At 32.3% G+C, this 25,692-nt stretch overlaps 2 protein-coding genes across 4 annotated transcripts in view; both read left to right on the top strand.

The window, feature by feature from the left end:
• Positions 1-16,030, top strand: part of LOC124366078 — a 28,413-nt gene extending 12,383 nt beyond the window's left edge. Inside the window, exons 2-8 of one of the 2 annotated variants that reach the window (XM_046822307.1) lie at positions 1,179-1,292; positions 9,122-9,328; positions 10,963-11,205; positions 12,006-12,125; positions 12,239-12,461; positions 13,435-13,760; positions 14,667-16,030. In XM_046822307.1, the coding sequence (XP_046678263.1) occupies positions 1,179-1,292; positions 9,122-9,328; positions 10,963-11,205; positions 12,006-12,125; positions 12,239-12,461; positions 13,435-13,760; positions 14,667-14,930 (1,497 nt within the window). In that variant the 3' untranslated portion in view covers positions 14,931-16,030. Of the gene's footprint in view, positions 1-1,178; positions 1,293-7,074; positions 7,224-9,121; positions 9,329-10,962; positions 11,206-12,005; positions 12,126-12,238; positions 12,462-13,434; positions 13,761-14,666 lie in introns of those variants that run through there. The other variant, XM_046822308.1, reaches the window with a different exon arrangement.
• Positions 16,031-20,277: 4,247 nt separating this feature from the next.
• On the top strand, positions 20,278-24,731 carry LOC124366574 (U12-theraphotoxin-Cg1a-like). 2 transcript variants are annotated; one of them, XM_046823166.1, is made up of 2 exons: positions 20,278-20,707; positions 24,284-24,501. In XM_046823166.1, the coding sequence occupies exons 1-2, from the start codon at positions 20,618-20,620 to the stop codon at positions 24,413-24,415; spliced, it is 222 nt and encodes a 73-aa protein (XP_046679122.1). In that variant the 5' UTR covers positions 20,278-20,617; the 3' UTR covers positions 24,416-24,501. The 2 variants fall into 2 exon arrangements, with proteins under 2 accessions (XP_046679122.1, XP_046679123.1); XM_046823167.1 differs by lacking the exon at positions 24,284-24,501 and adding an exon at positions 24,523-24,731 and having other exon boundaries at positions 20,440-20,707.
• Positions 24,732-25,692: the final 961 nt, after the last annotated feature.

Below are 25,692 nucleotides of genomic sequence, written 5' to 3' on the forward strand. Positions count from 1 at the left end.
TGTGCTTTATACACATTATTTTACTACATTTTGCACAAGAAGCACTTGTTTTTATGTCTCTGTTTTTTGGGCATCATTAAACATTCCTTATTTTCGCATTTGCCTGTTGGTGTTTCTTTCCTCCAATGGAACTTATGCAATTTCCTTGCAGACTGCCAGATATATTTAGGAATATGAGCAATGGCAGATTGCCTTACAGCTTATAGGTTTACCATTGCAAATCCAATTTCCTTCCTCATTGTCATCTGTAGTATAGTTAGTGTAAACTGATATTAGTGAAGCAATTATATAGTCCTCTTCGTCATGATTGCTTTTGGCTAAATATTAAGTTATCAACTTCATTCCATATCTTTAGAGATGTTGCATAGTTATGGCTCAATTTCTTCTCTTCTGAATCCATTATCAAAACTGTTAACTCTAAAGAACATAACAAATAAAACATGAAAATCACTTTACAATGATAATTAATTACATGGAGAAGTTACAACAGTAAAAAAATATGTACACTGTTGTGGGTGTGGAACAACATCCCAGGACATTTCAAACCCTCTTTACACTGCCGCAGAGTGCCACGAACTGATGAAAACCACTTTATAAGATCACTTTTTGATAGTTAGTTAGAGTTAGTTACTTATGAGTTAAATTAGAACTACTGAGAAGCACAGTATTGCACCTAACCCTTTCCAGTTGTTGGCTTTACATGTACCAAAGCATCTGAAAACATCCTGGACCAGTACTTAAGGGTTAAATAACATAGGGTTTATTATGCAAACTTTTCTTTACAAACTAGATAACCTTTAAATTTTACTTTTCCCAACTCCAATAGTATTAATATTAGATTTTAAAACATGTTTTAGAAATATAGTATGTTAAGGAAATTCAATTTAATAATAAACCAAAATTATACAAATCAATCTAAAGGTTGTTTTAAATCAATATTACATTTGTATGCTGTTAATTTTAATAAGTACAAACTTTTTTTGTGGATTTACCATTATGAATAAACAGAAATTTCTCTAATTTGTGTTATACATCTGTTTTATAAATATTAATCATCTGTTTTATTAAAATCTAATTGAAACAATTAACATTTCTTGGTAATTGAATAATTAACTGTCTTTCAAGACATTTCATACTGCATTAGTATACAGTTGACTATAAAGCAGGATGTTTTGCAGGATGTTGAGGCTGTCTCCAAGAGTCGAGCTTGTAGCCCTGTACCCTGCTTCCAGCCACGGACTCCAGAGCTCGAGTATGATGCTTTGTTCAATGGATTTACGTATGAAGAACAAGTAAGTTAGACTAAATTTGAAGATTTGATGCTTTTAATAGTTGAAGATGTGTATTCCAGTGTTTCTATGATCCTTGGTGTTAAAACCAGTTGGTTCCATAAAAAAAACCTCTTCTTTCATACAGCCAAGGATTCTTTTAATAATTATTTTTTGTATTAAATCATGATTAGGGTTACCATATCTTCACTGACTGAAATTGGGACACCAAATGTGTCTGGTGGTCTGGAGTACGCCCCAGGTAAAGTGAGTCCTCCGGACATAAAAAAAAACATGTAAGCCTGAAAACTAAAAAAACATATAATTAATTTAAATTATTTACAAAACATGTAGAATATTTTAAACTTACTTTATCATACAAGTAAGTATGATACGATTCCAGTCTAAATAAAGCGTTTTTATAATGTAACCTTATTTATTCTAAAATTTAGATGTTGTGTACTTAACTCCTGTTACATTTCAAAATGTAAGGTACTTTGTTGGAACCAACAAACACTGAAATTAATTAATTAATTTTAATCATTAGATAAGCAATCGTAAATGAATATATATAAAAGTAATATTCTGCTTCTTTTAGTAATTCTGAATGCTAATCTGAGAACAAACAATCTCGAAAGTATTCCACCTAACTTCAGTCAGCTCGCGTGCAGTTAATTTTATCACATTAGACATGATCTGGGCTTGAAAGCTCTTATTAACTAACTAGTGGTTCATTGTAGGCAGTGTAGGTAAAAAGTAGAAAAACTGTAATTAAAGTACAAGAATACGTCTGAGTCAAAATCAAGAAGATTTAAAAACAATTATCAATTTCTGGTGAGGCATTGTATTCATCACCTGAAATCAGGACAGCTCTGCTTCATCAGGACATAGGGCAACCCTAATCATAACGTGAAGTTTTCAATGATAACTTTATATAAAATTTCATAAGAAATGTTTTGGAATGTTCCAAGTTTCTTTATAGTTATTTAACAAAAGTTGGATTAAAATTATTACAACTCTTCCTGTCTAAAAAGCTTTAAAACACAAACCTGAAAGGAATAGTGAATTCAGGTTCCTCAAGGTTATATAGAAATGTGTTGTGTTTCTATGTAAACTCAGCTGCTTCTATTGGTTTAGTTGTGTGATCAAGATAAAGTTTGTACGTAAGTTTGTAGAGTGACTTATTAATCCTATAATACAATACAAAAATCCAAGGTAAGCACAAGACAAAACATCTAACTCCTGTAATATATTTCAATGTTTGCTTTACTTGGCATACATACATAATGCTGAATTATTTATGTTTATTTTAAAGTTCAATTCTTAAAAATCTAAGAAGAGCATATAAAGGTTTACAATTTTGTGTTGTTTTTGGTTTGAGTAGAAAAATATGTAAGTTTTAAACAATATAACAATTTTCCTTCACTTGCTTTTATTTTTATGTTATATATTTAATTATTTTTTAAAGAGTTGTAATTGTCAATAGGAAAATATGTTCAAAAGCGATTTATTGGTCCAAAATTTACTTCCAAAAATAGACTTTGGGATACTTAATGCAACTTCTAAGTAAGTTGAACTAAATACAACAATGTTAACAGAAAGGTAAAGATGTTTTTGTTTATTTGTTGCACATTTCGCATTCTTGCTTTGGAAGATCACCAGCTAGACAGCGCAAGTTAGGACCCATGAAGGAGTTGGGCAAGGTTTGGCATCCGGTGGCGCCCTCTATAAATAGGTCACATTGTAGAGAGTAGTGACAGCTGACGATGCGGTGACAGTTGGCAAGGAGACAACTACGTGGCGGCCAATGGTTGGCAGACCTGTGGTGGTTAAGTAACGATGTTTGGTCCCACCCCTGCGCTCGGGTACACCCACCACCCACTGTTATATTTACCTGCGGAAGCACGTGATGAAGATGACAGGTGATATGTTGTTGTTTGGCCGCAAAGTGTTAGAGGTCAAAAGGACAGATTGGAACTTTGATTGGTTTAGACAGCTGGAAATTCTGAAAAACTACATGGAATAGAGTTAGCCCAGGGAAATTAAAATATAAAGACACTTGTTAATTAATTTAACTGGAAATTATTTTAATTAAATGCTTATTGCATAGTTAAAGTTTTCTCAGTTTAAAGAATTTCTAAGGAGTTATGTACAATTCTAAAAATGTACAAACTTTGTTATTTTTTACGTTTTGTTTGTAATTTTTTTTTAATGTATTAACAGTTTTTAAAGTTTCCAAACAGTTAATGCTTCCAATAAAAAATGTCTACAATTTTAGAGAGAGACCACATGTATAAATGTCTAACATGGTTTAAACATTGGGAATATAAGCAAGACACCCAATTTATATCTTTATTCTCAAAGTAGCCTAATGATAAAAAAATAACATAATGTTCTCAAAGAGTATCTAGACAGAAAATTTGAAATATTTCAATTTTTTGATAATTTAAAAGGGTTTCACTAACATTTTTTAATATTACATTTAAAAGATTTATGGAATAAAACCGTTCATACATAATGTTTAAAATATATCCAAGTGGATATTAATGTATATTGGATTCAAATTTTTTTACATTTTGGTCCTGTGGGAATTTAGGGATCAGATTTCTTTTCTGAGCCATAGAACCATGATCATAATAGTTATATTCAAATTTCCCTTATCCATCAATAAGGATCACTAAGATTGCCCACATGTACTGTAATATCATCTAGATTATTGCTGTGGATTTTCCATAGTCTTTTGTTTATAAGGGACTTTAATGAATTGCTTCTGCAGTTTTTTTTTTCTAGATTATCACACAATACTTGTTAGTTTTCCAACAATCGTTAGAGTATTTTGTCCAGAAAAAGTGTTATTTTAGTGCTATTCTATTAATTGTCATTAGTGGAAAAAGCCGAATTCCAAAATTTTCAAAACTCAGTTGAATGGAGATGGTGGTTGTGGCACTCTACCATTGGAAATGCACTTAAAACTAAAAATAAAATATAAAAAACTTTACAATAATAATTTCTTTTATTAAATTCAATATTATTTAGTTCAAAATTAGAATATCTGTATTTTTTTGGACAATAAAGAATATTGGCTTTTTAGAATCAATATTGTTAATTTTGTTTTGTAATATGAATGTTTTCCTTATCTTATTTAAAAAATTTTAATGTTTCTGTTGTTTTTCTTATGATATAATGACAATAAAGGAATAAATTATTGATTGATAATCACGGTCTATGTATATATACAATTTTAAGTAATTGTACTTATATATGTGATTACATAATCTCAGGTAAATCATAATATATTAATCTATCATAACAATTATAGAATGATCATAAAATTATCATAAAATAAGTTTTTCTTTTAAAATCCGTTCTGTTTATAATATTACTCACTCACTTGGTGCAGAATCCAACCTTGTATACAATTTTTATAAACAATTGTAACATTGTGAGCTTAATAAAAATTGTGAGGCTAACATTGTTTTTGGAAATTACACGCAATACAGATCCATGAAACTGCCCGAGTTATTTACAGGGTATTTGAATTTATTAAATGTTACAGAAAAATCATAGTTTACAGTTTTGTAACACCAGTAAATTCCACACTTTTATTGTGTTTCCAGACAGCTTAAATAGGTATATTATTTAAATGTGAGGTATTTTCTTTCCACATCAAAGAGTTGACTTACTATTGGTGTTCTTATACTTCATTAACATCTGTTTTATCATATATATAAATATAATTGAACTAGACATTTTTCTTATCAGAGTCTAAAATAGAGTCGTTTCAGTCCTTCACATTGGCCGGTTAACCTTCTCAGCTCAGCCTGGTCCGACTTGGCTCGGTTAGAAATAGCTTCTGCTGTCCGTTACCTCATTACACAAACATCGGTAGTTGTGACTCAAATAACAGTACTGTCTGGTCGTCAAGGAAGCCTTTGAGACAAGGTGAAGAAACCTGGCAAAAATGTTTGCTATTCTACTGTATATCTTTTATTTATAAAATAACTTTATTAATTTATTGCTTTGGCAATGACAGAGGTGTGACAAATTTTATAACCAGGGAGGGCACAAAATTAACTGTGTTAAGAGTAATTATAAGTAGTAAACTTTGAAGTGAGCAAAACTAGATAAAGTACAAAAATAATTTATTTTCATGCTGTAACAGACCTGCAATATCAATTGACTGTATTAATTGATACTGTTTAGAGTCATTAATGTTCATTGTGAACATTAAACAATTTCCAGTTACAACCAACTGTTTTATTTTTATGATTAAAAGAAATTGAATTGTTTAGCTAATTTGCTTGCTCTGATTAATGTAACACACCTTTTTGCTGTACAGTTTGTAGATTTTATTATTATTTAAAAGAAATTAATGATTTATCTGAATTCTCAATTCAAAGTAATTTAAAATTTATTAACCTGTCCTGAAATGTTTTTTTTTTTATTTTGGGTTTGAATGCTGAGTGAAGAGTTTCAAGCTGGTAGTATAATCTACAAAAGCTGTCCTATTTATAAGGGGTTTTAAACAATGGTTTAATTATGGTACCGTTATTGAAGAAAAATCCCAAACTGTTATTACCAGTAGGGGAATAACAAGAAAAAAATGTTAAAAGTTAAAAAAATGTCAAGAAGTCCAGGATAGTGAATAAATAGATTTTTCTAAGCTGGAACATTTTTCATTGGATTAAGCTGGCACAACTTTTTTCCATTTGACAAGACCTTTCATCCTCTAAATGTCTGATCCACTCTTGATCACAATGTGCAATTGTCTGTGTGAAATCCAAAAAAATTTGTTAAAATATTAATTAAAAATTTTCCTTACTCAAGAAAATTCCTGAAACATCATCTCCTGGTGTTTGTAGTACTCAGATATGGATCTCTCGGTTTTGTCAAAGTTTTGAAAACAGTTTTTTTCTGTGTGGTTATGCAGTTGTTCATCCATCTGTATAATCGCGATTGGCAGGAATTGCGACGATGTAAACCAATCCAGAGTCCAAGGTTTTATGAGACACTGCCGGAAGCCGCAAGATCGTTGATTGAAAGAAGGAAGCCATGCGTGATAGCACCCATTAAGAAGCCGTCACCTACAAGGCCGGGGGCTGTGGGTTCGGGTGGAAAATTTTCCCTTACATCACACTCGTCTTCTTGTTTGTGCGGAAACTTTCCAGCTCAGTTGTCGAAATAATACAAAACTAACACATTTAGTAAACAAAATAATTTCAAAACTCACTTTTACAAAACTCAGTGGAGTTGAAAACACGTTCAAAAGTGATACTGACATTTTATATAATCTTTATAAATATATTTTTAATCTCATCTTCTCTCGTATCCACCTGAAAGAAGCGCTTTTATTCAGAATAAGTAAAAGAAACAAGTAAAAACCTTAGAAATATTGTTTAAAATTTATATTATTTATTGTTTATTCTATAAATAGTTTTTTATAAATATAACTTTTTTACATATTTTTACAGCATGTCAGTTTGCTTTCTTCAAATACTGATGTATATATATTTTACATAAATATAATAATTAATTGTGAAAATGGTCTTATCAGTTCCACACAATAATATAATTCTCTTTACTTTAGCAAACTTTTTTGTTATAAACTATTGAAGTAATTTTAATAGTCCATTGAATTTAGGCTTTAAATTAAGGTCATGAAATTATTATTTATTAAATCAAAAATTTTTATTAAGATTTATATAAAAGATATATGCTTAGTGGTTAGGAAATAAGAAAAGGGTTTAAATTTCTCAGATCTTATCTTAAAAAAAATAATTTACCATTGTACTTATTTCAAATGAATAATAGAAAGTTGACTGTGCCAAGTGTCGAATTGCGCGCCAGAGGTGACGAAATGCGCCCGCGCGACTGTAAACATCAGTCTGTCACCTAGAGATGTGTGTGGCTGTGACGAGGTATACAGTGGATCTCCACGCGCGGACAGGAGGCCTAGTAATTAGCCTTGCACGTAGATGAGTGCATATATTCTTATGTGCGATAGCTGTAGCGATAGAACATGTAGGTGGAATGCTGCCAGCACAATTGCTCTAACCATTCTTTTGTTTGCATTTGATAAATATCTGCAATACCACTCCATTCTTTCCTTCTTAACGACTGTTTTCTTGTTGTCCCATAAAGCATGAGTGTAAAATGTATCGACATGTTCTCAAGGAGTACATCAGCATGTCAATTTAAATTATACAGCACCCTATTTTTTGTTTGTGGACTGTTTTTATTACTTGAAATATTTACTGCACTCTAAAAGGAAAATATCTTGAGATTAAGATCTTTTATTAAAATATTTTTCAAACACTGTCTAGAGTGATTTCGACTATTACAGTAGAGTAGAATAGAACATCCTTTTTCAGTGAAATGTATCACCAAACAATAATGATAAAAATAAATACAATACTGAGTGAAATTGTTTAAATTGTATTATCTTAGCTGACCATACATCCATGAAGGACATTGATAAACTAAAACACATGTAAACTTCATAATTTTCTTATTACATCAGCAGTTTTATTGTTGAGTTATCTGTAAGTTATATCTATAAACAAGACATTCTTAAGTTTAAAATTTAGTGTTTAGCTCAAAATTGACTTTTTAATTCAAAATTTTTAGGTGAAAGTTTAATGCAGTGTTATTATTTGGTAGTTACCGTTAGTTTCATTTCATTTGTTCCTTCTGATGTAAATGTCAGCTTTGACATGGTGATAATTCATTGTCATTATAAGAAAGTTAGTCAGCCATTGCCATTGTAATCAAATATTTTAAATTCTGCTGTTTAATCAGCACACATTATTTACAGTAAATTTTAAACATATGGTTAGAAGCAATGGGATACCACGTTTTAATCTATATCAGTAATTTGCAGGCTAATTGTGTGAGATTTGATGATATATTTTTACTCACTTCTCCATTACTTTATAATGCTAATAATTAATAATATAATACCATTATTTGTAGTACTTCTTCTTTAACATAAACTAGTAGCATTCACTACAGCACTGTACATTGTTAGCTATTGTAAAACTTTTTATAGAACTAATTAACTTACTGAAAGTTTGCAAGTTAAATCAGTATTTGATTGTTATTTGAGTTTATATTGTTTTCATAAATCTTAAAGAAATAACAGTAAGTTACCAAATAGGTTTAAAAATTAAATATTTATTGCTTGGATAAGGTATTATTCAGGCATTTGTAATGTTTTACTGGCTAATCAATGTAAAAATAATATTTCTTTTCTTAACAATATGTTTACAGTTTTAATGCAATATCAGAAGATAAAAATATTTTTAACGATTTTTTTCTTTTTGCACAAAATTAAAATAATGTATGACTTATTAATATTGTTTTCAGAAAACTAATAAAAATGTAATATGTTAGCAAGATTAATTATTTTTAAATTGTAAATAGTTTAAGCTTTAAAATACTTCATAAGTTTTTTACATAAAATTGTAGGTAGCTTCTAACTATCTTTGTATGTATTATTTTGTAAGAGATTAAGTATTTTGTTCAATATTTTGTTAATGTTATGATTAAATTTAGTTTGAGGTAAATACACTTCAAATAAACTGTATTTGTTGCAGAAGGTTTTAATTATCCCTGTATAATCTTGCTGGTGTTTGGTGGTAGAGTGGTTTTACTGTAAACTTTATAACACTCTGATCTGATTTTTTCCAAGCACTTTAAAATAACCATTTTAGGACCTAATATTTCAAAAATTTCCTGATGAAGGAGCCCCTACTGATCTGGAGAGTATTATATATCCCCGACTCGGTGTTCTGGACACCTCCCAGAAAAGATTTCTGGGTGCGCCATTGCTACAAACCTGTGTCATTTTGCAGGACCTGAACGCAGATATTCCTGGACTATGTGTACCAGAACCGGTGGAGAGCCGCAGCCAGCTGTTGGACGGTGCGACTCTCAGAGACATCCCGGCGTTGTACCACGTGCCGGCGCTACACTCCCACGAGCTTGCAGTGGTCGGCGTCTGGGTGGACCCACGTGTTGTCACAGGCTTCAAGTACCGCGTGCGCCCACTTGAGGAGAAGGTACGAATTGGTTATTTGTCACCAGAGGCTGATGGACCTACTAAATATATAAGATGATGCACAAGAGTCCTTGCAGTATCCATATGGATTGCACTTACATTGTACGTTGGTAAACATTTTTCCTGATTGGTAGCACGTTTACGTGTTCAGAGTGCTGTGCGGTCATTAGTATCCTCAGAAATGTTGAGTTCAACCATAGTAAATCCTTTTGTTAAAGCAGTTTCTTCTGCTCCCCATTTTTGCAAGGTGGATTTAATTAAACAGCCACCTGCTGTAGCTATGTTTTATACTTCTTCATTAACAGTAGTTCTATTTATGCTGTTGTGATATAACACTCAAATGTACGAGCGGACTTGTCTTTGAAAAGAAAGTGAAATGTTGATTGGTGACATTATGTTATAGCAGTCTGTTAGCTTTCACTATTGATCGTTAAAACTGTTTTTTACCCTTTTGTGCTAGAAGTAGAGTGGTAGCAGCATAACTTGTCCCTAAATTCTACACCATGAGATTGTAACTGCTCACACAATTATCACAATGAGGTAGTTTTTGGCAAAAAACTGAAATGGTTGCCTAACCTGACACCATTTGTGTTTCAAAAATGATAAGAGATATGAAAGGACCACATATTGATGACATAGAAAAATGGAAGATTCTTGTAAATCCACGTTAACTGTACTGAACTAGCAAAAGATTCTGTAGCACTTGACTATTGTGAGGAACCAGGCACAACCTTTTTTTAGTTCAATGTACCCCCTCATACTTTAAAAATAGTGGATAATTTGGAACTAAAATTCCAAGTAAAAATATATTAAAGAAAATAAAATGTATATTTTACTTATTATATAATGTCAAACAATTGACTCTTTACCAAACTCTTGTTGAACTGTTATTACCTTGTGAGTTCTAATTATAATTCTCAGAACATCTGAAACATACTTCTAAAACAAATATAGTAAACAAACTTACAACAGATTGATCATGAGCGGTTGAATAATAATATATTTTCGTAAAAATGTATGAAAAGCTTAGTATATGAAAATAAACTAAGATTCTAAGGAATATACTTTAATGTACAAGTTTACCATTACCAGCAAACTTTAACGTTACTGTTTTATTACAAACAAGTGAAATAATAATTATTTTAAACACATTAAAGTTATGAATGAAATGAAACATGTCTTTATTAGAGGCGAAGTTAGGACTATAAAGTCTCTCTACCACTTAACCTCATTATGGATAGCAGCAAATATAAAATAGACAGTAATTTTATTACAGGTCATAAAAACTTGTCAAAAGTGTCTATTACATGTTTTGGTACAACCAAATTTCATAAATTTACTAGTGTTCTTGTATATGTTTATAATATACATAACAAATGTTATAATGCAAGTCTACATTATATACATTATTATTTTTTGTGTAAAATTAAACACTTTCTAATTTGAAGTATGAGCTATCTTGTTTCTAAAATTATCTTTATGGATAAGATAATTTTTATTCCAGCTATAAAGTATGAAAAATCTTTTGTAAACCATTATTATTAATACTGGTTGGTAATAATGTTGGTATTGATATTGGTAATTGGAACTGTAGGCAAAGTTTTGTTTATTGATACACTTTTTTGCATTGTTTAGAGAGGCAAGTATTACTTTGGTGGGAGAGCATTGGAACTTCAGAGCATTGGTCGTGGCTACTCCCGCAGATTTACATTCCAGCCGAATAATGGCAGACTCAACGACAATGATAACTACTTCTGGTCTGACTCTCGCCCCGATGGTTTCACGTTCGAACTGGAAGTGGTCTCTGTTGGGGACAAGTTCACGGTGTTCGATGCCAACAATGTTGCCGTAGCCATCATGGAGGTGGTCGACACTCAGGTGCGCTTTAAACTCCTTCAAAAGTATTTTTAAGGAGAGGCTGATCTCCTTTTAAGCTCTACACTACCCATCCTCATGGGCCACTGACCTGTATGAGGATCTTATCAAACAGAAAAAGGAGGAGAGTCGATACTCTACAAGATAGGTGGTACTGATAAAAATTGTTATGGTCGAGACAGAATTTGAAACTATGCCATCTCTATCTCAGACACAAAGCCCGACGTCTTAGACCACTCGACCACAGGCACTCCCAAGCAGAGTAGATAGTACCAGACTACTCAGTTAAATAAAACGGTTTTAACAATGTGAGCCAAAGCCTTTGATCTGAATATGTAGCTGGTACACTAGCGACCTTTGTTGTAAATATTATTTGTAAGGTTTTGTTAGTAATCTCTGCTAGTGTAGAAGAAAAAAACTCCATATGTATCATAGTTAATTCACTAGAAAATAGAGGAGACAATATTACTAGATGGATATTGTCAGTGGTGGCACAAGTTATATGCAAATTGAAATTTGAATCGAGTCTTGATGCATTTGCTACTAAGTCGTGTTTATTAGGCACCAGTTGAGAGATTTCATAACTTTTATTCAGAGTCTTAGAAATCAGAAGGTTTAGAACACAATAATTTCAAAGACTGTAATTTTTTTAACTAATGACTCTGTTCAGTTAGAAATTAACAATAACTATGAAAATGTTTTAAAATATCTTAAAGTGCTATGCATTGTATTATTTTTCAGTTTCAATCTAGTTTTATTATACTTTGTACTTTGTGTATAAAACCCAGTCTCTTCTGCTACAGACACCTCAAGAAGAAGTGGATCACACAGTACTCAAGGATGGAACCATCCAGAAGACAGTCAAGGTGCAGATGCTTGGAAAAGTCGAGTGGTTTGAAAGCTGTGCAGCATCCGTTGTGCCTGTGAGTAAACACTTTTCTACAAGTACTATTAATTTCAGTTTCATTCTAATATTTGTCAGTGGAATGATTTCAACTGAATCAAGAGATTTTAAAGTGCTGACTTTTTGCTCTAGGTGAGTGGAACAGCTGTTGCCACAAGAGCAAAGAACGGACGCAGTGCATGTGTGGTCCGAGTGACCCGTGCGATGCTCGGGTCTCATCCACGCAAAGGCTTCACACTTGTTCCAGGCATCAACAACAAGCAGCGATCCACTGTGGTTCACGGCAAGAACATCGGTGATGTGCCCACCCGCTACACCATCTTTGGTCTCGAGCCATACGAGATCCCTGTCATCGGTAAGTCGCATATTAATGACAAAGATCTACTATTTACTGGTTTGTTTATTTTATGTTATATACCGGATTTTGTTTTAAGTGTATGTAGCCTGTTAAGATGATGAACTTAATATTTAAAAATTTTCTTAAATGTCCTGATGTCTCTAGTACATTTTAGAAAATAATTAACCCCTTCAGTGCTTATTGATACTATGTAGATGTTCCTCACAGCCTACATGATACTCTGGTACTATATTCAAATGTTTTATTGTTGAAGACATAAACATGCATAACAATCGTCAAATTATATAGCATTTAAGAATAAGCTAATGTCTACCTTATAACAAGAATTAAAAATCCTTATCAATTAAAAAGCAGTGAGTACTAAAATATTATTTTTGAACTAACCAAAGCTTGAGATTATTTTGAAAAGATACTAGAGTATTCTTTTTTCAACCCAGATGGCAAGTTATTGTAAAAGTTTATACCAGAATAAAAGTTGTTTTTCAGAAAAAGTTGTTGAGTAATTTGAGTGAGCGGATGAATTATTGCTGTGAAGATTGAAAGGTCACTGTTTTACTGGGTATAGGTGTTAGTTTTTGAAGACAAATGGCATGCATACTGACAAGTATAAGCTTTGAAAATTCAACAAGTTAAATTCCCCTTAAAAAAACCTCTACACGATTGTGTATATAGTGAGTTAACCACAACCCCTTGAGTGTCAAGGTCTCATGTTTCTTGACACTATCTAGATATTTCTCAGTCTACAGGAGACCTCAGCATTAAAAAGATTTAAATAGTTGTTTTCAAATATTCAAATTTTCAGTCCACAAGATTGTACTACAATTTAATGTATTACAACGTTTTTTTTCCATTATATGATGATTTTTCTGTGGCTGTACACCATCTGACTACAGTTCACAATGAAGTTGATCACTAATGGCTTAGCTACTTTTTTATCAAAAATATTATTTAGAACACCTGTTCTTTGCAGGGACTTACATCGACCCGAGGATTGTGACTGGTTTTGAGTATCGCGTGAGAATGGCCGGGCCACCACGCAAACACTTCTTCCAGGGCAGAGCACTCCGGTTGATAAGCATCGGCGCAGGTTACGGCAAGCGCATCACGTTCACTCCTGACCGCCTTAATGAGCCCAACAACTACTTCTGGAGCGACACACATCCCGATGGCTTAGGGTTCGAGCCCCGAGCAGTTCACGTGGGCCAACGCTTCTACATCTCTGCTGGTGGCCTGCGGCTGGGAGAGGCTGATGTGTTTCGAGCTGATGCCCCTCAGTATGAGGAGAGACAGGAATTGGTAAGTTTCTTGTTAATAATTTTTATGTAGTGACCATGAGTTGAATGAAGAATCTGACACAGTTTTGCAAAAAAGTATGAATCAGCTATTGTGCATGCAATGGTGAGACAGTGGTTCTGCTAAATTTAGATATAGTTTGTTTTACTGTTAGTTCAGTCTGTGTTGAAAATCACACAAGCTGATCCCTCAAGCTGTATTACAGCAGTTACAGATAACTCACAGTTATTACAGTGCAATATCTTTGTTACAAATTAAGATGTTTCTAGTTCAATTGCGTAATAAATTTAACAGAAGATAACTCCAATCAAACAAGAGTACACTTAAAAAATGTCAACTTATATATTGTCACTTTAAGATATTTCTGTATGACACTAACTGACTTCTGCTATTTATATACAATAAGCATTATTTTCAACAAGTCTTTCTGAAAAATACCCCAAAATTGAAGCATTTTGCCTAATGAAGAGCTGTTGTGCAAGGGTAAAAACAGATCAAAACTCAATCCTTGTAAATTGCTAAATTATGTTGCAATTCCATGAATCTTACAATAAATATTTTGGAGTTTTAAATTTTAATGACATTATGGTGGTGGTTAATATATTAGTTAATCAACTCCATAAAATGGGTTGAATTTTGTAAATTGAATAATGTCCACATGATTATTTTTGTGATCAAGACATGTTATGTAAAGAGAATAGTAATGCCACATAGAAGTCCTTGATATTTATAGACTACCATTAACTTTTAAAAAGTATAGTTTTATTTCACATTTCTTGTTGACAAAACAATTCGTTGAATATTTAGATTTTTTAGAAGTCACAAGTCTATTGTATTTATAAATTAGCAATTTGATGCGACAATACAATTGAAGATAAATTGTCATCAATTCATTTATTTTCCCTTCAGGTACAGACTAAGGATGGAACAACTATCATCAAATACATCTATATCGACGTGACGTGCCACGTGACGATGGACACTACACGCGCCGGCATGCTCAGTTCTGCCGCAGACAGCCACACCATGCGTGTGTCAGGCACGGCGGTGGTGGCACGCACACCCCGTCAGTCCTGCGCAAAGTTGCTCAGAGTGGAGAACATAGGTCTGGACTCCCAGCTCAACTTACTGTTTGTGATCCAACAGGCAGAGCTAACATTCCATCCAGTCTAAACTCAAACATAATCAGTCGCCGTGGTCGTCTTGTCTGGTCGAAGGAGAAGGAAGAGCTCGCTTTAGTCATCACTGATGATCAATCATCCTAGGAGCTGAATCGCTCCAGGCTACAATTGTTGTCAAATTGTACTCTAAGAATAAGACTGAATTCCATTGTTTCATTTTATAAATCTAACTCAGTTCAAACGTACTTCTCTGAGAAATCATAATTATTTATTGCGATACACTCCATTTCAGAACAGAACTGTTTTAAATTTTTATTTTTTTACTTTTCATACATTATAACGTACCAGTGTCTTAAAAAAAAACCTAATGCGCTTTGAAATTTTTTTAACTTTCTACAACAGTATTTTTGTACATTTATGTGGAAGGGAATGGTTTACATCAGTATTGTTTAGCACAAAATCGGGTATTTGTTAACGGCTAGATATGGAGAACGTATTGATCCATTGTGATGAATTGGTTTTGTTTTAATATTTATTAAGGAATTGCTAGAGCTGCAGATATTCAACTACAGTATATGTATTAGATATTTTGTTGCATTGTACTCTTACTAGATTATTGATCTTTTCATGGCTGTGTTTGGATAAATTTTATAAACGGTGCTCTATAAGACAATTTTAATGAATGCACAAAGAATTTTTAGACTTCTGAAGCTCAATATTTGTTTTACTTTGAGTAAAATCTTAAGTGCTTAAAATCTTTGTTCCGTGATCTAAGTATAGTAAAACTAGTTTTAATAAAATTATATTGAATTATTATTTAAAGAAGAGTGATATGAATTTTGTAATTTTATTAAAATAACAGCATATATTTTATTTAATTGATGTTATATACTTAAACATGTTTTTCTTCAAAGTTTTAACTAGATCTTCACTAGCCACAGTATTGCTTTTAGTATTATCATAGTATTATAAAATCAAGATCTAATTGTATTTTTTGTATTCTTTAATAATTTATATTTAATCATTTTTTGTTTAGCTACCACAACAGGTAAACAGATTAGGATTTTGGTATGCAAAGAGGTTTCACAACCATTAGTAAAATTATTGTAATACTATGTATTTGTTGAGGTATAATAAATAAATACCCGAAGACTTGTATTTTATTACATTTCCTTTTGAATGAACAATAATTATACCTTAAATAAGATTCATGTACATTTATAACTAAACGCTAGTTTATGTATTATAATATTCATCTTGTCAATGAAAAGGAATACACTAAATTCATAACACACTATTTAATAGAATCTGTATCATTGATACATTTCATATAATCTCCAATAACATCACAAATAGACAAAAAAATGAATATGAGTAAAGAAGATAAAGAAAATGTTAAATACTTGGGAAAGGAAATTAAATATGTGAGAGTTGTTTGTAAAAAGAATATTAGACTTCATGTGAACTGTTTGTGGAGTGGATATGTGAAGGAAGGCCTTCACCATAGTGTAGGGCTGCAGCTCTCTAACCAAAGGTTCGAGGTTTCAATTCCCAAGAAGGTCAGTAACAATATGCAAATAGGTTTGGGCTGTTTTCCTTTAAAGCCATTTATTACAACTGATTAAAAGGCCACTGGCTTAGAATGAACCCTCTTAAAAATGCCATTAGTACTCTCTATCTGTGAATGTTGTGTTTAGCTCCAGTTCACCTTCCTCTTGAGCAGCATCTGGAATCTGATGCTGTCACACACTTGATTCCTGGAATCTGGAGTCATGTTCGTCTGAAGAGATTTTATAAAAGTCAATGACAAAGAAGCTTAAAATGAACTCTTTGCATTGGTTTAACATCAGAGACGCCAAGACTGCAAAATATAGGTTAAAAAATTCTCATTGTCTCATCAGGTGCACAATTTGTCTGTGACAGCATCAGATTCCAGATGCTGCACTAAGAGGAAGGGGGTAAACTCAACATTCACATTGAATCAACCATTCCACCATAGCTCTGTACAATACTCTCTCCCTGTTACAAACACTTGTACAATTAAAACTATATATAATTTCAACTCTCACTAAAATCCAATGCTATTTCAAAATTCACAGCCAGCGGCATATGCAAGCTATAACTTTTTGTTGTAAATGATGTAGGAGTTAAACTAAAGGATTATTCAGATGAGAAAATATTACTATAATATATAATGGTAATATTTTTATTTTACCATAATATAGTAGAAGTTATGCCACCTTCATATCTAAATTAAATTGTTTTTTCTACAAGCTTTTATTTGTGTATACAGTTTTTCCACAACAACAGTGGCCATGTTACTGAATGTAGCTTGGGTATCAAGATTATAATATATGCACAATGTTTTTTTTTTAACTAAAACTGGCTGATATATAATTAAAAATCCAAGTTGTCAGTGGCTGGGAGCTAAAAGTAAATGTCCTCACTAGAGTCACTGTTCACTGTTTTTACAATTTTCAAAATAGCAATAAGATGCTAATTATTGTGTTTATATTAAAAACATCCATTTTTATGTGTCTGTTTAAAATGCAAATGATTCCTTCAGTATAGCCTATAATAAAATCTGCTAATATGGTAGACTGAAAAGAATTTTCATAGTGTTGTAGCTACTGGATGGAAGAGCAATAATGTTCTACCATTTGGGGTATTGGGAAACAAAATAATTAAAGTGTTTGAAGGAAGGGTATCTAAATAAATTGATGGTGAAGGGAGGCTAGTGTTGCAGTGGTCAAATACCCAACAGTATATATCCTCAAACTTTATGTTTCTGGTTGGACATCAATCAGTCAAAAGATCTTTATTGTAATTTCTTTAAAAAATGTACATTTGTCAAAACGTTACATGAGTTAGTACATGAAAAGTTTTTGAAGTTCTAATCTTACATTACATTGTAACCATCTTGATTCAAAGTATTCCTTCATTGAGTAAAATGGTTGTTCTATCAGCCAGTCTTGGGAATGTGGTTTCAGTTGTTGGCCTTTGAATGCTTTTAGATTCTGTGGAAGAGAGTTGAAAACTTTTCGTACTAGGGTTATCTGCAATATTGTGTGATGTGGTGTGCTGGAAGATGATAATCCACTGCTCTCAGTGTGTTGTAAGAGTGGATATTTTCTCCTCTCAGAGGTATGTCTAGTCTGTGTAGACAAAAACTGTTTAAATGTAAAAGGGTGATAACAGTCATAATACTCAGGCCTCTCTACAACTCTGATGGACTGAAATTAGCCAGTGTCTGGAGAATTAGTATTCTATTGAGGTTCTGATGTGATTTTCCTCCCTAGACAGCCAGGCCATATCTGATATGCAGCCTCTAACTATCTACAAAGTCACTTGCTGAAACATCTCTGCCACATAGCGTGTCTTTATGTTGGGTGATTTCCTGATGATGTAGTTGATCACAAGCCAAGGCTGTCTACAAATTCTCTGAAGGGCCATTTATTTGCGAGTTTCTATGCCTTTTTTGGTACTCATTAGGTGAAAACACCATATATGATTACGGACCTGGTAATCACCAAGTGAAAAATGAACTTGATGTTGACCAATAGTTGCAATCTTTGCTGAGCATGGCTGTATCAGGTGATTACTTCACTACTTTTACTACAAAGTATGTTCTTTCAAGTACAGTAAATTGCCTATGGTCTCTCTGTAATGGGCGATTTGTTGTGATTGGTTATGGCTTGGCCTGTGGAGTTGAAATATTATAGTCTCATCCTAGTGTTATCAGTGTAAACTACTATGTCAATGTTCCAGCCATGATACTAGGATGCACCTGTATAAAACAAATGGCTCAGGATGTGCAAGATAGAACATGGTTTCTTCACACTCACAATTTTTGGAATGTCACCTACAAAGTACGTCTATATATAGTAAATATAAAATCCCATGGTCAAAAGAAGTGTGACAGCAGGGAGAGAAGGAATTCATGCACTCTTATTGTAAAGTAGGCTCTTGTGACTACCTTTTGAAAGCTTATCGACTATAGTATAGCAGCCATCATTTTATTTTTGTTGGCACCATTTACCAGTTAGAGACATAGTCAGTTGGAGCATACTGAATGACCCCGGTAAATCCAAATCATTCTGGGGGAAGGAATCAATACAAAAGACAAGAATTAATTAATTTTTTGATATTTTGGTGATTAATGAGATGGGCCTATAGTTTTTGGAGAAACATTAATAATTTATGTTTATAACAAGCCCCCTTTCAAATGGCTTGGTAGTGCTGCAAGAAAAGAACAACTTTAAAAATTACCAGCCCATAAGTAGGGAATTTTTTGTTTTGATAGTTTTCAAAAAGGTCTATGAAATGTTCTATTTGGACTATGGTGCTCTCATTTCTGAGTGGCTCTTCCTTCTTCATCTGTCAGCAGAGGGTTTAGATTTGTTATGAAGGACATCCACAATGCTCTTCTGACAATAACAAGGTTGAGACATGGATTTCATACCTCTGACAATATTACGAGCTTTCCAAGTGTTACAATTCTGAATATCCAAATTTAATCTCATAAAATGCCTGGTAGCATAGATCTCTGGCCATTTTAATATAAGAGGCGTTCTACAATTCTACACTGCTATTCATCATTCATTCATTCTGCTGTACTCATTGCCAAGCTCTTGGATATTTGTCAGGCATGGTGAAGCCTTTTTTATTTAATTCTGCTCTGTTTAGTTCAGACGTAGGGAAGAAGCTCTTGTGTTAGTGAGGATTACTGAGTTGACAAAAATGTATTATAGTTGGTTGTGTAAACCTACTGTTTGAGGCAAGTGTAAAATCAAAAACATGGGTGGACAATAAAAAAGTTGTTATATCAATATCATAGTTAGTATTTATTGTTGAAAATAGGAAGGTGTCTTGTAAATGGCCAAGCCTCCAAGGGTAAGTACACATGGACATTTAGATCATTTCACTGCAGTTTCAATGTTAAAATCGATATTCCTGGTGATCATTTTCAGGACATCTTGGTGACCTGGCAAACTGAATGCAACTCTGTTCATGTTCTTGCTGTAGAAAACTACATTTTCAGCTCCAGATTTCCTTAAGGTAGTACAGTAATTTTAAAAATTAAAGGAGAGGCCAATCCCCTTTTAGACTCATTCTACTCATCCTCGTGGACTGCTTGCTTGTACGAACGTTATCAAACTGAATAAAAAGGAAAGTTGGTACAGCTAACATATTATTGGTACAAGATTGTTGGTACTGATAAAAAGTAAAATATTTGCTGTTAACATTTGAACATGCTGCCATCTCTGACTGAGATCCACAGTTTGATTATGTAGACCACAAGAGGTTATACGACTCTCCCCAATTTAAATTCTGAAATAAATTCTTCCTAGTAATTATAGAAGTAAAATTGCATAGTATATAGATCTCATTAGAACAATGTCACAGAGACATTTTGTTCATGTATTTGCAATAATAAAAATTAATTTTGTAGTAGTAGGTTATAATCTCTCCTTTTCTCCTTTGATGTAAACAAACTATTTAGCACAGTTTATCTAATAAATGTGTTAAAAGCTTAGCATAACCATTCTAATTGAGGAAGAATGTGCGTTTAGTTACCTTGAAGGATCACATTGATAATGAGACTACACTTGAGTGATTAGAATGGATTAAAAAGTAATTGTTTTCAGGTGTTCTCGAGTCACTAGCCCTAATTAACTAGAGCTAGCCACTTGAAGCTCTCTCAGTAAACATTACGTCTCGGTAGCTCAGGAAGTCAAGATGAAACTGACAGCGCTGTTTCTCCTGATATTAGTATTTGTTGCTGGCCTGGTAGGAGCTCAGCGGAGTTGTTTGGGACACAACAAACCAGTGAGTATATCATTTATAAAATTAGTCATTTAAGTAGCTATGCTTTGATTCTGTTTACCTTAATCAGTTTGAAGTTTATTTTTGACATTGGAAGGATTGTGAAGGAAACATGATTTTTTCGGACATTTGCCATCATTCAGTGAAACAAAAAATCAGTAACACTACGTTTCAAGATCTGCAATCTGATCTCTTCTTCAGGTAAATAACTAACCTAACACATAATTACAAACTAGGTTAAAATAAACAAATCATACCAAAGTGTTGTGGCAACCAACATTGACCATGTTGTGTGTCAACGTCACTAACTCTAAAACATGCACTTAATAAAAAACTATACACAACATTGTTGTGATTTCTTACTTAGGCGTGCCAAAACGCTTTGGTATGATCTGTTTATTTTAACCTAGTTTGTAATTATGTATTAGGTTAGTTATTTACCTGAAGAAGAGATCAGATTGCAGATCTCGAAACGTAGTGTTACTGATTTTTTGTTTCACTGAACAATGGCAAATGTCCGGAAAAATCATGTTTCCTTCATTTACCTTAATCAATTAAAAGATTACATTCACTTTCTACAGTCTCAACCATGTCAAGGAAAACTTAAATAGTTGTATTTCAAGAGATTCAATCCACTGTTATAACACCAGAGGTCAAGATCTGTTACATTTAAGATATGCTAGATTAAGCAAAACCCAAAAGTCTTTTAGCTTTGCTTGTATAAAACTTGTTTATACATTGCTCTTAAACATTAGAAACCTTCAAATTAACGCTTTTAAAACAAAAATTAAAAATTGGTTGATTAGTCAAGCATTTTATAGTGTAAATGAATTTGAAAATGGGAATTTTTCTTCTGTAAAATTTTAATCCAAGATGTAAAAATGTGTGTTTTTTTTGGAATGTTTATATTTATTTGTGAGTTAAATTTATTTATATGTTTTTACCTTATTACACGTATTGTTATACATTTTAAATGTAGATATTGTATTAAATACAATTTATTCACTTTTGTTGACTATAAATGTATTTTATATGACCCATTTAATTTGACATGTAACCTTTAATACCTACAATTAAGGCTACACTAAGGCCAAGTGTAAGTTTGACTATGTCTATTGCAACCACTGTTGATTAATGACAATAAACATATTTCATTTATACTGCTAAAGTTATTTCAAGGAGTATTTGTCATTTATTTTTATCAAAATGAATTTGCAGTAATCAGAAGAAGGTATATTGTATTGTCATTTTGAAATATAAAGTTTAATGTATGTTAATTTTTCTATCACTCAGAAAAATTTAATTTCTGTCTTTGTGTCCGCTCAATATCTCTTGAGAGCAACTGCTTTAGAGACTTTAAATTTTCTATCAAGCTGCTTAATTTCTATGTAGGTAACACTGAGTTTGATGAGGGTACATTTCACTTCATGGGATTTACTGGGTGTCCGCGAACACTTTTACATTGGTCTTATGGGTAGACAATGTGAAATGTTACATGGTAGAGTTACAATGTTGGCAATGTGATAATCGCAGAATTAATAAATTTAGATTATAACAAACTGAGTACAATCATATGACATGTTAACATGTGATATAGTAACACATGTAACCTAATAAAATTAGCAACAGACTTGAAAGTTTGAATGTAACCTCAGCCAAGGACGTAGCCAGCAAGGGGTTCAAGGGTCTGTATCCCCCCAACTTTTCAATTTTGTAATTACTTTTTTAGTAAACGATTATTATTATTGAAATAATTTAGTATTACTGATAAAATAATACTGATGTACTGCTAAAAAATCGTTCTCAACAAAGAGACAGATCAAAAACTTTTTTAGGAACAAAATGGGGCCTTACTTTCTGTCCACTACAGGAAAATATCTGTTGTCTTGACCCCCAAAGTTTTTTTCTGGCTGTGTTCTTGACCTCAGCAAAGCCTGAAACATGTTCATGGTGTGGCTTACTCCCACCTTGTAGTTTTGGAGATAACTTTATAATATGATGACTCTTTGATGGTTGGAATGTTAACATATTATTTTCAGAACCTGAGAAATTCCACCCTCTAGAATCCTTACAAGATTTGTTATAAACATACGAATATTTTCTAAAATGTACGGTTTTTACTCTATATGAGATGAAAATCTAGATTACATTATGTGGATTTTAACATGCTCAATTTCAGATCTTTTAAATTAAAGGTATACAATGTGAAACAACTGATAAGAATTAGGCTATCATAAATAGTATATACGACCGAGATATTGAAACTTTTATTCCATAGTCTCCAAGGTATGTGAAAATATAATCATGCCAAGTTTGGTTACAATAAAAATTAGAAGTTATAGTTTATAAATGCATTCACTCATTGCTACAGTGTCATTGTATACTACTCATAACTTTTTATTACCACTATCTGAAATTCATATTAGATATATAAAAACTTTGTAAATTCAAAGGTTGTAAAGAACCTGAGAGTTCTTAAACCCTTTCCTGTTTTATTATACAATTGTCTAATAGCTGAACTATAACCATTCTCTGTTCATATTTTGAATAATTTCATAGCTACCTTAAAAAAATTGGAAATATTAACTTAATAATAAGAAATTAATATTAATGAGAAACTAAAATAATTATAAAATTTTAACCTACATTGGGTGTTTTAGTGTAACAAAGTTCATGTATTTCTTAGGTGAGAACATGTAGGGCATAGAGTACAACTCAATTTTACTTTAATAATTATGGAAAAATATCCTTAACCACACAATATTTTCTACTTCTTACATGATAAAAGCTAAAACATCTCAGGTGATAAATAATTTGTTGAAATATACCATTTACTAATAATATAAGTGTTACCCGTATAATAGCCTTTATTTGTAGTTTCAATTAAAAAAAAATGATTATCAATGTGCCTGTAATTTCTACAGCACACACACAGACCACACAATATCTTAAGTGCTACTTTCAACTAAGAGCAACAACTTAAAGGATTAAGAAAGTATATGCAATTGCTGTTGTATGATCTAACTGAAATTTAAGGCAACAAATAAATATTGAGTAGAAATGTATGTTCCAAAATTTATGTTATTTATAGTAAAAAATGAATCTATGCTACAAAACAGGGGTTTTAACACCTTCATAGCGGCTCTATACTGAGTGAGAGCAATTACGTTCTTTTGTATTCTGCGCCTTAAGGCATCTGCCACAGTCAGCTTATTTCAGGCTACAAAGCAATCACAGGTTTCAAAACGTTAAATATTTTCAGAGACAAAATGATGAGGCTATTTAAGGTCTTACTTGGATAACCTACAACAGCATCACTTTCTTCTTGTTATTATGTTTATGACAATTTTATTGTGATTAAACTTAAAACCATCAAGGTGTTTAAAGACGTACACTAGATGCATGTAGGTTCTCTATGTACACTATGTATTGACTGAGAAATAAAAATCTATTGTCTATTGTACATATTGATATCAAATAAGTATAAATTAATTACAGTTTGAATTTGTAACTGTTCAACAAACGGTATGCAATGATCTCTTGGCTGTCCTTCATGACTCTAATAACTTTCTTTTGTAGAATGAAGATGTTCTGAGTTCTATTAGAGCTTTCTCACAGAATCACACCATATCTAAAAACAGATTGGAAGTGAGCAAAGTAAGCTGTCCCGACATAGCTTTGAGTAACTACATTATTCTAACATCTAATTAAATATGTAACTAAGAAAACTCTAAAACTATGTATGTATGGGTAATCTAATTATGTATGTTTATGTCCACTGCGATGTAAAATTCTAATGATACGATGACTGTTGACAGTGTAAAGGAGATCCACCCTGTTGCCATGGATACCATTGCACACACAGGGACACAGGCTGGAAGTGTGGTTATGCAACTGCTTCAGACAGGAAGTAACGGATTCGCCACATCTGGTTTATATTCAAACTCAATTATCTGTTTTTATGGCTTTTGTTATTTTTATTTTATAATTAATCAATACATAATAAAGACTTTTTATTAATACCATACTGTACTGCTGTCTTTTTTTTCATACTTCTACTTTTAAATGTTTTAATTATTGTTAGTCAATGTATCAAGAATGTAACCAGAAAAAACTTTTGGGAGGTCAACACAACTGATATTTTCCCGTAATGGACAGAAAGTAAGACCCCATTTAGTTCTTGATCCGTTTCGATGTTGAAAATGATCTTTCAGCAGTACATGTCAGTAATACTAAATTACTTCAATAATAATAATCGTTTATTAAAAAAGTAATTGAAACAATTGAAAATTTGAGGGAGGTCCGGACCTTTTGGACCCCCTTGCTGGCTACGTCCTTACAATGTATGAAACTTGGGTACTGAGGGATTATCCAGAAGCCAGTGTGTCTCTATCCACTACTTGTTATTATGTGATATAAGTAGGTTTAGATTATGTTATCATAAATATGTTACTAGGCACTGAAGCCTGCACTGATGGCCAGGGGCTTTTCTAATTGGTACTTTCCCAACCTTAGATTACATGCCAGATTATCCAACGTGACCTGTTTCAAGAAGCGCCTTGAAGTTATCCCGCACTTATGGTGAAAAAGAAAAAGATCACTTGAGATAGTACCTAAATTGAAACTCAGATCACATGAGCACTCGTAAATATTAACACTTTATATTTATACTACGTACTTGTGTATTTACCTACTTATATAGCCTATAACAAATAGTAGAGAGAGTATCGAAACTTGTTTAAATATTTTTCTCCAAAACATTGAATATAGCATTAAGAACAAAAAATATGTTCTAAAAATGGTGTATCTTTTTGGTTTTCTTTTATCTGAAATATTGCATGTTTAAATTATAAACATTTGAACTGTTTTAAATTGTTTTGTGCCAGATTCAACTAAGTGATTGAATCTATTAATTGAATTCTCTGCAGTACTTCAGGTGTGTTTGTAGAAGACGATTTATAATATAGAAAAAAACATGGTACATTAGA

This window comes from Homalodisca vitripennis, chromosome 7 (assembly GCF_021130785.1).
Source record: "Homalodisca vitripennis isolate AUS2020 chromosome 7, UT_GWSS_2.1, whole genome shotgun sequence".
Lineage (NCBI taxonomy): Eukaryota > Metazoa > Arthropoda > Insecta > Hemiptera > Cicadellidae > Homalodisca > Homalodisca vitripennis.